This window comes from Berghia stephanieae, chromosome 10 (assembly GCF_034508935.2).
Source record: "Berghia stephanieae isolate SIO BIC M18660-M18661 chromosome 10, UCSD_Bste_1.3, whole genome shotgun sequence".
Taxonomy (NCBI): Eukaryota; Metazoa; Mollusca; class Gastropoda; order Nudibranchia; family Aeolidiidae; genus Berghia; species Berghia stephanieae.
This window is the reverse complement of record NC_088369.1, coordinates 15,228,961-15,242,825: the sequence shown is the minus strand read 5'-3', so window position 1 is coordinate 15,242,825 and position 13,865 is coordinate 15,228,961. Positions and strand designations below refer to the sequence as shown.

The 13,865-nt window shown below is 39.3% G+C and overlaps 1 protein-coding gene across 2 annotated transcripts in view; it reads left to right on the top strand.

Moving 5' to 3' along the window:
• Positions 1-13,865, top strand: part of LOC144980707 (FMRFamide receptor-like) — a 41,130-nt gene that overhangs the window by 6,539 nt on the left and 20,726 nt on the right. The window contains exons 1-3 of one of the 2 annotated variants that reach the window (XM_078928424.1): positions 839-970; positions 10,287-10,671; positions 13,700-13,865. The exon at positions 13,700-13,865 is cut by the window's right edge and continues 55 nt beyond it. In XM_078928424.1, the coding sequence (XP_078784550.1) occupies positions 10,290-10,671; positions 13,700-13,865 (548 nt within the window). In that variant the 5' untranslated portion in view covers positions 839-970; positions 10,287-10,289. Of the gene's footprint in view, positions 1-838; positions 971-10,286; positions 10,672-13,699 lie in introns of those variants that run through there. The other variant, XM_078928423.1, reaches the window with a different exon arrangement.

Here is a 13,865-nt window from a genome sequence, read left to right as displayed (position 1 = left end):
TGTGTGAAAAAAGCTCACGTTTTCCTTTAACGCTCAATCATAGAGAATTTTGCTACTTTTCAAAATTGGAAGAAATGTAATAAAAATGAGCATGTGCATAGAAAGTTTTATTCAACTATCATTAACATGTAAAAAAAAAAAACCCCAAAAAAACCCATTAGCTTTGATACTACGCCTGTAATTTGTTTCAGAAAAAATGCAATAAATAGGCATGGGGTAAAAGTAACCCGGGTCAACTACGGATATAGTCGGTGTTAGGGTTGAGTGAGTTAAACCCGTCACTTACCGTTCTGTGGAATGACTCGTATTCTAAAAATAGGCCAGAAAACTCGTCTTTTAAATTATATCCATCGATAACTTAACTTACCCTCATCTTGGTAAAAACTCTCAAACCTGGGACTTCGCCTGGTCTGAGAGTTTTTGCCAAGATAAGAGTCATTTAAATAGATCGATATTTAAAGGACGAGTTTTCTGGCCAAATTTTTAACTTTCTCCTTACCAGCCATTTTCAGGATTTTCCCCATAATTTCACACCATAATAACACAAAATATATTTTTTATCACTCTGAAATGATAGCAGTGAAGTTTTTGCCATCACATAAATTCTTTAGCAAAACATGCTCTACAAAACACTGTTTGTTAATTTTCTTTTAGTTTTATGACGTACAAAGTAAATTTGAATAAGATAAAGGTTGGTTGTATCGTAACGAATGCGACGATTTTCCTCTTGTTGGTATGGAAAGGGTTAAATTCGTGTCTTTACAGAGAGTACGGCAGTGAACTGATTTACTTCAACAAAAGTCGATCAACTTTAACATTCGTTCCTTGTGTTCTAATATTAGTCCAGAACTTACTTACATCGGAGACGACGGCCATATATAGAGACGCGGAACTTCTGAATTGGATTCAATAGTCTGATGTCACGTCGCCCAGCCACGACGGCCGTAGTAGTTCTAAACAAAGAAAATCGGTACTTTTTATTCTTCATGCTGGCTAGAACTTTTCATATGTCTTGTGATCAGAACGTGTAAAAGTCAAAACATGATCAGATTTATCATGTTTTTTTTCCCCCTTTGGATACGCTTTTATGCCGCTCGTCGGAGAAATATTTCATAAGGGCGTCCGCCATTGTTCCGATAGTTTAGAGCCTGTTACTAAGTTACCACGCGTCATTACGAGGGAAGTGACGTTCAACGACTGTTGAAGCGTATTGGCAATAGGGTTTTAACAGCAGACCATGCAAAGCTATGCCAGATCGTGTCAAGTCGGTAAACATCCTCTTACTCGTAATATTTATAATAATATGTAATACAATTGAAATTTGGCACGGGTTTACGCAACTTTCTATGTATTCAGATGTGATTTCTTCTCACCAAATTCTCTCAGACAATAGATAGTATGAAGTTGACGTCACTCAGGTCTTTGTCATTGTTTTTTTGCCATCCGCATTTATGAGTAATTCTCACAAAACTGTTTCAACCAGACTATAGATAGTATGCAGATGACGTCACTCAGGCCTTTGTTATTGTTTTTGCCATCCGCGTTTGTGAGTTGTTCTCACTAAACTGTATTTACCAGACTATAAAAGTTCATGGTTACACAGAGTTTGTGTGTTGGTCCGTTATACTTCCGGATGGCAATGTTGTGAACTCCTTGGCCAAGCGCATTCTATCTATAAACGTTCAAGGTTATACATAGTTTTGTGTGTTGGCCAGTTGTACTTCCGGATGGCAATGTTGTGAGCTTCTTAGCCACGCGCATACTATCTAAAAACTTTTGTTGTGTGGATTTGTACGATTGATATAGATAGTATGCGCTTGGCTAAGAAGCTCATAACATTGCCATCCGGAAGTATAACGGACCAACACACAAAACTGTGTGTATCCATGAACGTTTATAGTCAGGTTAATACAGTTCAGTGAGAATTACTCATAAACGCGGATGGCAAAAAACAATATCAAAGACCTGAGTGACGTCATCTTCGAACTATCTTTAGCGTGGGTTAATGATGTGTATTTTATTTAAACACATAGCATCAATCCACAAATGCTGTGTTTACCGACTTGACCTTGACAGACACCCATATACGGAAGGAGCCTCTGGGTTTCACGTCTCCATATTATTTCAGTCTCCGTTTACATTGTAGAATTAGATTCAGTAGTCTGATGTCACGCCGCCAGGCAACGGCGGCCATCTTGGTTCTAAACAAAGAAACTAATTACTTTTTATTCTTCATGCTGGCTAGAACTTTTCATATGCCTTGTGATCAGAATGTGTAAAAGTCAAGACATGATCAAATGTATGGGTTTTTTTCCTATGGATACGCTTTTATGATCGCCGAAGAAATATTTCATACGAGCGTCCGCCATTGTTCCGAGAGTTTAGAGCCAGCGTTACTAAGTTACCATGCGTCATTAGGAAGGAAGTGACGTTACGACTGTTGAAGAGTATTCTGTATGGATAAGTCTGCTACTTCCTATTTCTGGAATTGTTTATCTTAGAGGAGGCCATCAATCGCACGAGTCATGGAATAAAAGAATCCTTTTGTTAAAGGGCCGTAGATATTTGTGACCCATCGTCTCAAAACAGTATTATGTCGGAACGAACCACATGCTTAAAAGCCGAATTTAATGTTAAACTGGTCAAAAATATAAAATGTTGGCAGTAGCACCCTAAAATATGGTTGCCATTCTCCTAAATAAATCGCAAACACTCAACAAAAATCTGATATTTCTGGCTATAAATTCAATTTTCAACAACTTTACGAACCCGACTTAATACCGTTTTGAGGCGAAGGGTCACATTTATTCCAAGATGTGTTCAAGGACTGTTTTTCTGATTGAAAACATTATGTAGTTATAAATCTCTCTGTAAAAAGAAGTAGTCCTTCAGAACCATTAGTACGACCTCCTTGAGCCAAAAAAAAAAAATAAAGATAAAAACAAACAAACAACAACAACAACAACAACAACAACAACAACAACAACAACAAAGTCAACAAACAACAACAAAACCAACAAACAACAACAAAAAAAAAGACAAGAAAAAAAAAGAAGAAAAAACAACAACAAAGAAACACACACACACACACACACACACACACACACACAAACAAAACAAAACAAACAGTGAAAACGTAAGAAGGGTTTTGAGCCCAAACGTTCTGTGTTTGGTATTTTTTGTTGTTGAAGCTATCATATTCATTTTTGTTTGTTACTGATAAAATCTGTAATTTTTTTTAATCTCAAGAAATTCAAACAGACAAACAGACATTCAAACACACACACAGAATGAGATTAGCAGAAGAGTAGCGTCACTTGATTGGACGTCACCCATAGTCTGTGACGTCACAGGCGGAAAAGTTATTAGAGAGAGAACATCATGTTGGTTGTGCGCATGCGTCTCTCGTCCTCGCGGTCCGCGAATGATTTCACGATTTGCTTTTTTTTAGTGGTCTTCGGCTTGTATTTTGACGTGATTATTTGGTTATAATCAAGCTACGACTTTACGAAGGCTAGGCTAGGGTCAGGCTGTAAGTTTACAAAGGCTGAGATCATGCTATGAGTTTACGAAGGCTGAGATCATGCTATGAGTTTGCGAAGGCTGAGATCATGCTATGAGTTTACAAAGGCTGAGATCATGCTATGAGTTTACAAAGGCTGAGATCATGCTACGAGTTTACGAAGGCAACGGTCAAGTTATGACTTTACGAAGGCTGAGATCATGCTATGAGATTCCGAAGGCTGAGATAATGCTATGAGTTTACAAAGGCTGAGATAATGCTATGAGTTTACAAAGGCTGAGATCATGCTACGAGTTTACGAAGGCAACGGTCAAGTTATGACTTTACGAAGGCTGAGATCATGCTATGAGATTCCGAAGGCTGAGATAATGCTATGAGTTTACAAAGGCTGAGATCATGCTATGAGTTTCCAAAGGCTGAGATCATGCTACGAGTTTACGAAGGCAACGGTCAAGTTATGACTTTACGAAGGCTGAGATCATGCTATGAGATTCCGAAGGCTGAGATAATGCTTTGAGTTTACAAAGGCTGAGATCATGCTATGAGTTTACGAAGGCTACGGTCAGGCTATGACTATACCAAGGCTGAGATAATGCTATGAGTTTAGGAAGGCTGAGATCAGGCTATGAGTTTAGGAAGGCTACGATCAGGCTATGAGTTTAGGAAGGCTACGATCAGGCTATGACTATACCAAAGCTGAGATCATGCTATGAGATTCCTAAGGCTGAGATCATGCTATGAGTTTACAAAGGCTGAGATCATGCTATGAGTTTACGAAGGCTGAGATCATGTTATGAGACTCCAAAGGCTGGGATCATGCTCTGAGTTTACAAAGGCTGGGACTATGTTATGAAATTCCGAAGGCTACGGTCAGACTACGAATTTACGAAGGCCGAGATCAGGCTATGAGTTTACAAAGGCTGAGATCATGCTATGAGATTCCGAGAGCCACGATAAAAGCGACTTTAGTGCATGCGAACTAGCGCTCTAAAACCAATGAACGACAAAGAGCCGAGTGACGAGTGACGTCAATTTCATTCATTCTGTTGATGCTATGCGTACAGGCAAAATATGCACAGCATCCGCCAGCCTAATTTAACGTACCACACACACACACACACACACACGCACACACATTAACACACAATCAATCACACACAAAACCAAAAGTAAGCTTAAACGTTTGTAGTCTGATGATTGATATAATTTAGTGAGAACTAATCATTGAAATGGCTGTCTAAAACAATAATAAAGAGCTGAGTGACTTCAATTTCGTTCCTTCTATCCATTCAGGGCATTACCACACACTTTAAGAAAAAACCACTAGATTTACCCGTTTGTATCAAATTATTACAGTGCGTCCACACCACCCCCGTAAATTAGCTTTATCCTTCAATAAAATGTCATTAGCGCCGTACTCCGGAAAAAAAAACAGACCAGTATTTTAAAATTTGGCCAGAAAATTAAACTCGTCCTTTAAATGTCGATCTATTTAAATGACCCTCATCTTGGCAAAAAAAACCTCTCAAACCTGGGACTTCGAGAAGTCTTCCTTACTCCCAGGTTTGAAAGTTTTTGCCAAAATGAGGGTCATTTAAATCGATCGATTTTTGAAGGACGAGTTTTCTAGCCAAATTTTTAAATACGGTTTTTTTTTTTTCAGAGTTCGGCCAGATTCGTGAATCGCCACTAACAGAGGGCTTATTAGAGCTGTCATGCTCCGAAAAATAACATTAAAAAAGTTTAAGCCAGAAAACTCGTCCTCCAAATATCCATTGTTTTAAATGACCCACATTTAGTCAAAAACATTCAAACCATAGACACTAAACTGAAGTCCCAGGTTTGAGAGTTTTTACCAAGATGAGGGTCATTTTCCTAGAATTGATGTTATTTGAAGGACGAGTTTTCTGGTCAAATTTTTTAAAAAGTGTTTTTTTTTGTTCTTTACTTCTCAGAGTAAGGTAGTTAAGGTATTTATCAACTTATTGATCGAGAAGTTTCTAGGATAAGATAAAAGGCCGGATGCCTCATCGCGATTTCATTCGGAACATTTTACGGTCCTGATCAGAAAACACGCGTGAGTAAGAGACACCAATAAAATTAGAGACAAGCTGTTAGAAATGTTCATATTTTTTAAAAACCGAGTTACAGTGAATGCTAAAATAAAGAACTGAACAAGTGTATAGATATCTAGATAGAATGCGCTTGGCTAAGAAACTCACAACATTGCCTTCCGGAAGTATAACTGACCAACGCACAAAACTCTGTGTAACCATGAAATTTTATAGATAGTTCGAAGATGACGTCACTCAGGTATTTGTTATTGCCTTTTGCCATCCGCGTTTATGAATAATGCTCACTAAACTTTATTAACCAGACTATAAACGATCATGGTTACACACAGTTTTGTGTGTTGGCCAATTATACTTCCGGATGTCAATGTTGTGACCTTCTTAGCCAAATGCATACTATATATAGTCTGGATCATACAGATAAGTGAGAATTACTCATTAAAGTGGATGGCAAAAAAAAAAAAAAAAATAAAAACAATAACAATGACCAAGTGACGTCAACTTCATTCTATCTATATGAAAGGTGCCAGACAAAGCAAGAAAGAAAAATACAAAAAAAAAATAAAATAAAAAAGCCATCCCCAAAAAATCAGGCGAACTCGACTGGGGGTCGAACCTCAGACCGGTAATCAGAAGGTCTGAGGTTCGATCCCTAGTCGAGGTCAACTGATTTTTTGGAATGTTTTTTTTTTCTTGTATTTTTCTTTATTGCTTTGTCTGGCACCTTTCATATAGATAGAATGAAGTTGACGTCACTTGGTCATTGTTATTGGGTTTTTTGGGGTTTTTTTTGTTGCCATCCACATTAATGAGTAATTCTCACTTAACTGTATGATCCAGACTATAATAAAGGTTCATGGTTACACAGAGTTTTGTGCTTTGTCTGGCACCTTTCATACACACTTGTTCAGTTCTTTATCTTACACCGGTGCCTGCTCCTTAATTTCATAAGGGAATACTAAACTGTTAGAAGTTGTGGACTGTAAAATATAATGAACTAAAAAAAAAATAAATAGAGATAACAGGTTAAAAGATGGAAAATAAAATATACCAAACTTGGAACGTTTCGGGTTAAAAGCCCTTCTTCAGCCAACAACAAAAACAATAAAAACACAAATATATTACTACAAACTCACCCAGACGTCCAGCTAGGTTGTTGTTTTTTTTTACAAATAAATGTGTTTATGTTTTTATTTTTTGTTGTTGGCTGAAGAAGGGTTTTGAGCTCGAAACGTTCCGAGTTTGGTATTTTTGTTTTCATTTTTCTTTGAAGCTGTTATATTCATTTTTGTTTATTACTTTTTTACATTGAACAATATTGTGATGTCAAAATACTGGTTCAAATCTCATTGGAAGTGTGTCTACCAATCCATCAGAGGACTGGATAAATACCTTGTGTAATTATTCATCTTCTGGTTTTTAGAATGATGACATCTTATTTTCTAGTCTAAATATATTATGCTGATCATCCATCCTCGTTCTTTTAAATTTTTTTTTTTTAATGGAGCTTTATATAGCGCAATATCCACTAAATGTGCTCAAAGCGCTTTACAAGGGGTCCCTGGCCAACAGCAACATTTAACATTTAGGACGGGACATGACGCCTGTTAGGCGATGTTATAATTTTTTCGGACAGAGATAACGCTATTAACGGCCAGGTTCTCATTTTACACCTGAGTACGGTGAAAGAAGGTGAGTAAAGAGCCTTTTCCAAGGACTCAACTATGCGCCGAGCGCGAGGCTCGAACCCAGGACCTTCCGATCCGAAAGCGAGTGTCATACCACATAGCCGCTCCTTTACGTCCCCTTATCCTAAGAATCGGCCTATACATCCTTCAATAACTAAAATAATTGGATTCAGTAGTCTGATGTCACACCGCCATCTTGGTTCTAAACAAAGAACATCATTACTTTTTATTCTTCATGCTGGCAAGAACTTTTCATGTGTCTTGTGATCAGAATGTGTAAAAGTCAAAACATGATCATATTTATGGTTTTTTTCCCCTCTGGATACGCTTTTATGCTCGCCGGAGAAATATTTCATACAGGCGTCCGCCATTGTTCCGATAGTTTAGAGCCAGTGTTACTAAGTTACCATGCGTCATTAGGAAGGAAGTGACGTTACAACTGTTGAAGAGTATTATGTCACTTTTATGTAACCTATTCATTATTATTAGTACTCTGAAGGACTGGTTACATACACACTTCCAAGGATTTAGGAACCAAAAGGGTAGAGCAGATGGTTTTGGGATGGTTTTTTTATGGGACAGCGTGGCTCACTGATACAGTCTTTGCTTCGTACCCGAAAGGTACCGAGTTCGAATACCCGCTACGTTGTTGTATGGCCTTGAGCAAGTCACCTCGCCCTAGCTCAGTTTGCGGCGTTGCACTGCGGCTGACGCCTGGGTTACTCCAGGCTTCCCTTGGAATAGACCCTAGAGACAAATTTCCTCTATGGTATGAATAAAGGAAATTCTATTTTTTTTAAAAATTGTTTTATTGATGTCACGACTTTTCGTCCTCCTTTGGAGCAGGCACTGGAATAAGATCAAGATAGATCTGAAAAAGTTGAGTATGAAACATGACTAGACAAAATAGGAAACAAAAATACAGGAAAAACAAACATCCCCAAATATTCAGTCTCTCTCTCTCTCTCTCTCTCTCTCTCTGTGTCTATCTATCTCTCTCTCTATCTTTCTCTCTCTCTCTCGCTCTCTCTCTCTTCTCTCTCTCCCTCTCTCTCTCTCTCCCTCTCTCTCTCCCTCTCTCTCTCTCTTTCTCTCTATCTCTCTCTGTATCTCTCTCTCCCTCTCTATCTCTATCTCTGTATCTCTCTCTATCTCTCTCTCTCCCTCTCTCTCTCTCTCTCTCTTTCTCTCTCTATCTCTCTCTGTATCTCTCTATCTCTCGCTCTATCTCTCTCTCTTTCTTTCTCTCTATCTCTCTTTCCCTCTTTCTTTCTATCTATCTCTCTCTCTCTATCTCTCTCTCTCTCTCTCTCTCTCTCTCTCTCTCTCTCTCTCGAATGTCGCTGAAGTCTTGATTTTATTGGGATTTTTTTTATCTTGTATTTTTTCTTTCTTGTTTTGTCTGACACTGCTTCATACACACATTTTTTTCATATATTTTTTTCTAACCTGCTCGGAGTTATGGGCTGTAAAAAGTATCTAACAAAAATGAATATAGATAGTATGCGCTTGGCTAAGGAGATCACAACATTGCCATCCGGAAGTATAACAGACTAAAACACAAAACATTGTGTAACCATGATCGTTTATAGTCAGGTTAATACAGTTTAGTGAGAATTACTCATAAACACGGATGGCAAAAATCAAGAACAAAGACCTCAGTGACGTCAACTTCGAACTATCTATAACACTCACTGACCGTAGCCATCGTTATGTTATAGCCTGATACTGAAATCCAAAAGGACTGGCATTTTGACGTCATTATTTGGTTTTTGCACCGCCTAGTGAGTTGTCGTTAGTAGTGCTCATGGAATCAAGTTATTTCATTGGTTGAACTATTGAATACAACTCACGATTTGTTTTCTTTTGTGGCAAAAAACTGGCATTTTGACGTCATTTGTTGGTCAGTATCAGGCCATAACTTTACGAAGGCCACTCACTCACTCACTCACTCTATCCCGTTGGTCGTCGGGGCGACTCTCGGGATGCAGACTTCACGATTCAACGCCACTCATCACGGTCTTGGGCATTCCTCATTAGATTGTTCCACGTGAATATAACAGCTTCAAATTAAAAATTAAAAATACGAAAAAGAACCCCAAAACAAAACAACAAAAATCCAACAAAGTTATCCCAATACGAACGTTTCGGGCGACACAAAACCTTTCTTCAGAATATAACCAAAACAAAAAACCCCAGCAAAAACATTAAAAAAATGTAAGTGCTAGGACATAATATGGATTAAAACAATTTGGCCTGAAACCTCGTTCTCCAAATATCGATCGACTTATATTAAATTATGATCCTCATCTTGGCACTACTCTCAAACCTGGGACCTCGTGACGTCTTGCTGAAGTCCCAGGTTTGAGAGTTTTTTTTGTTGTTGCCAAGATGAAGGTCATATAAATCGATCAATATTTGAAGGACGATTGTTTTGGGGTCAATTTTTAAAATAGCATGTGTCTGTCCAGAGTACGGCGGTTAACTGGTAATCAGAAGGTCTGAGGTTCGATCCCCAGGCGAGGTCAACATTATTTTTTGGATGTTTTTCTTTTCTTTTCTTTTTCCTTTTTGCTTTGTCTGGCCATCTTTCATACACACTTATTCAGATCTTTAACTGATCTATGGTTTTACGGCGCATGCGACTCTTTTAGGTCATTTATAAAATCTCACCATAAAATCTGAGGGGGCGAAGTGGCCGAGTGGTTAAGGCATTGCACTGTGACCCGGAAGGACCCGGGTTCGAGCCCCGCTTCAGGCAATTTCGTTTTTTTCCTTGAGCAAGATTATTAACCCTCAAATTGCTCACTTGGACAACTTGGGTGATTCCTGTTGACATCAGACATCTTGTTTGATGAGTTATCTATATTCCTTCGTGGAACGCCTAGGCGACGATATCTTATGATGTCGTGGCGGAAAAGGCATTGTTAAATTAATTGATAAAATCTCATATTATTTCTCATTTTTTTCTAATTTCTCGATTAATCTTTTTTCTATACTCAGAGCATGTCTTCAACAACACTCAACCGTTCCAGCATCACAGACGGGAGCGAGAATGACGTCACTTCCACTTCCGTTTCGATTGCAATGATGTTGTCTATGACCCAAGAAGCGGTATCTTCATCATTATCATCAGCAACCAGTGGAGGTCTCGATGGAAATAGTAGTAGTAGTAGTGGTGGCGGCGGTGGTGGTGGTGGTGGATCTGCTGAGGATGAAAGCAGTTACTATGTCGACATGCCCAAGGAAACGGTTGATTTTGTCAACAACATCACCATCTGCTACATCCAACCCATCATTTCCTTATTTGGTTTGGTGGGAAATGTTCTCAGTTTGATCATTCTAATCAAGCTGAGAAAGAAACACCACAGCAACATCATGCTGATAGGTAAGTAGTGTCAACTACTAATATATAAGCAAAGGTATGAGTTACTGACTTAAGGCCTTTCGCTTCCTAATCATCCGATCGGGACGCCTCGGCTGCCTCTATAATCGTCTGTGTCATTTCCTTCCACAGTTCACTAGTAACATTGTAGTCATCGAAAAACAAACAAACAAAAAACAAAAAAACAAAACAAAATAAATGGCATCAACAAAACATCATCATCATCATCATCATCATCATCATCATCATCATCATCATCATCATCATCATCATCATCACAACAACCTTCCTAATATTTTCGTTTGAATCCTTCACTTTCACCATTCCCCTATAACACCATCACCATCTTCATCATTCTGCTCTGGCCGCACAGTGCAGCCAATGAATGGCGCTGAAAGAGTTAAATGGATCGATATTTGAAGAACGAGTTTTCTGGCCAAATATTCAAATCTGTGTTTTTCCACAGAACAGCAGTCCTGATACTTTGAGACCGCCTGTAAAACGCTTTAAGCTCATAATTGCGGCTATGTGGTCGAGTGGTATGACACTCGCTTTCGGATCGGAAGGTCCTGAGTTCGAGCCTCGCGCTAGGCGCATAGTTGAGTCCTTGGAAAAGGATCTCTCACCGTTCTCAGGTGTAAAATGAGTACCTGGCCGTTAACAGCGTTGTCTTTGTCCGAAAAATTGTAATATCGCCTAACAGGCGTCATGTCCCGTTCTACATGTTAAATGTTGCTGTTGACCAGGGACCCCTTGTAAAGTGCTTTGAGCACATTTAGTGGATATTGCGCTATATAAAGCTCAATAATTCTATTGGACATTATTATCTTTACCGGAGGGCGAAATGGCCGAGTGGTAAGGCATTGCACTCTGATCCTGAAGGTCCCAGGTTTAGACACTTTGGTTTTGTTTTTTTCCTAGGGTAAGATTATTAACCCCCAATTTGCTCACTTGGACAACATGGGTGATTCCTGTTGACATCCGACATATTGTTTGATGAATTATTTATATTCCTTCATGGACTGCTAAGGCGACGGGATCTTATGGTGCCGATGCGAAAGGGCGTAATTTAGAATTTATCTTTACTGTAACAATAATTTGTAAAAGGCTTTTTATTTCTTCATAACTCAAAAATTAAAAATCCACAAACAAAATGAAAAACAAACCAAAAAAAAAGCAAAAAACAAAACAATTAAAACAACAACAAAAACAAAACAAAACAGTTATAATTGAACACATTTTCAAACATTACTTGTCTTAGATTGGGTCTGACGACAAAATCCCGGTATAGATAGTGTGCGCTTTGGCTGAGAAGCTCACAACATTGACATCCGGAAGTATAACTCTGTGTAACCATGAACTTTTATAAGACTGTTAAGAGAGAATTACTCATAAACGTGGATGGCAAGAAACAAAAACAAATACCCGAGTGACGTCAACTTCGTTCTATCAATTGACTTCAGTGAACATTTTTCCAGTGTGACTTTTTAAACATGTCGAGTTGATTTTTGTAAAATACTAACGAAAGAGTGAAAATGGAAAGGCTTCGTATGGGAACAAAACAGACAATGGACGTTTCGGGTACAAACCCTTCGTCAGCACAACAATACACAAATAAACGTGGAAAACAAATATTTTGTTTTCCACGTTTATTTGTGTATTGTTGTGCTGACGAAGGGTTTGTACCCGAAACGTCGATTGTGTGTTTTGTTTCCATACGAAGCCTTTCCATTTTCACTCTTTCGTTAGTATTTTACGATCACCGGCTTCAGGAGAGCCCTTACCGTTTTCTAAGTTGATTTTTGAAAATGTCATCGGTTAAAAATCAATGAATGGCAAGGGGGCGTTGGAATAGAAAGGAAAATCCAGTAATTGGGTGATTAAGATACAAGGCTTGGGAGTGAGAGAGAGGGGGAGGAGGGGGAGGGAGGGAGAGAGAGAGAGAGAGAGAGAGAGAGGGGGAGATGGAGAAAGAGGGGGAGGAGGGGGAGGGAGGGAGAGAGAGAGAGGGGGAGATGGAGAAAGAGGGGGAGAGAGAAAGAGAGAGAGAGAGGGGGGGAGAGGGAGAGAGAGAGGGGAGAGAGAGAGAGAGAGAGGGCGGGGAGCTAGATGGAAAAAGAGGGGGGGGAGAGAGAGAGGGGGAGAGAGAAAGAGAGAGAGAGAGAGGGAGGGGGAGAGGGAGAGAGAGAGAGGGGGGGGGAAGAAAGAAAGAAAGAGATAGAGAGAGAGAGAGGAAGAAAGAAAGAAAGAAAGAGAGAGATAGAGAGAGAGAGAGAGGGAGAGAGAGAGAGGGAGAGAGAAAGAAAGAAAGAAAGAAAGAGAGAGATAGAGAGAGAGATAGATAGATAGATAGATAGAGAGAGAGAGAGAGAGAGAGAGAGAGAGGCTCCCGATAATTCAGAAGACCACTCATCTTACACGACCAACGGTATCCTTATAGATCCCGGATACAGGTAAGATTTCTTTATCAGATGTACGTCAAATGTACGTCTTTGTGTCTGTGTGGAATGGTATGACACTCGCCTTAAGACCTATTATAGGTCCCCGACTGGATTCAATAGTCTGATGTCACGTCGCCCAGCAACTACGGCCATCGTGGTTCTAAACAAAGAAAATCGGTACTTTTTATTCTTCATGCTTGCTAGAACTTTTCATATGTCTTGTGATCAGAATGTGTAAAAGTCAAAACATGATCAGATTTATAACGTTTGTTTTCCCCTCTGGATACGCTTTTATGCTCGTCGGAGAAATATTTCATAAGGGCGTCCGCCAATGTTCCGATAGTTTAGAGCCGGTTACTAAGTTACCATGCGTTATTACGAGGGACGTGACGTTACGACTGTTGAAACGTATTCATGAACCTCTTTGGCGGCACAAGGGTCTAAAAAAATAAATAAAAAAATAAAAAAACATGCTCTCACCGTACAGCAAATGTAAAATTAAAAGTTAATGCGGACGCCCTTAATGAAATACTTCTCCGACGAGCCTAAAAGTGACTATTGAATCCTATTCTATCTCACGATCAAATCAGGTCTGGCAATCTGCGACAGCCTGTACCTTCTGGCCAAGAACTATGACCTGGTCATCTGTATCCAGAAACGCATTGACCCCTTGACCGCTCGCAACTGGGCCATCCTCATCACCCCCTATATTACCTTCATACCCGTCATCTTGTCTCGGGTCACGGGGCTTATCAC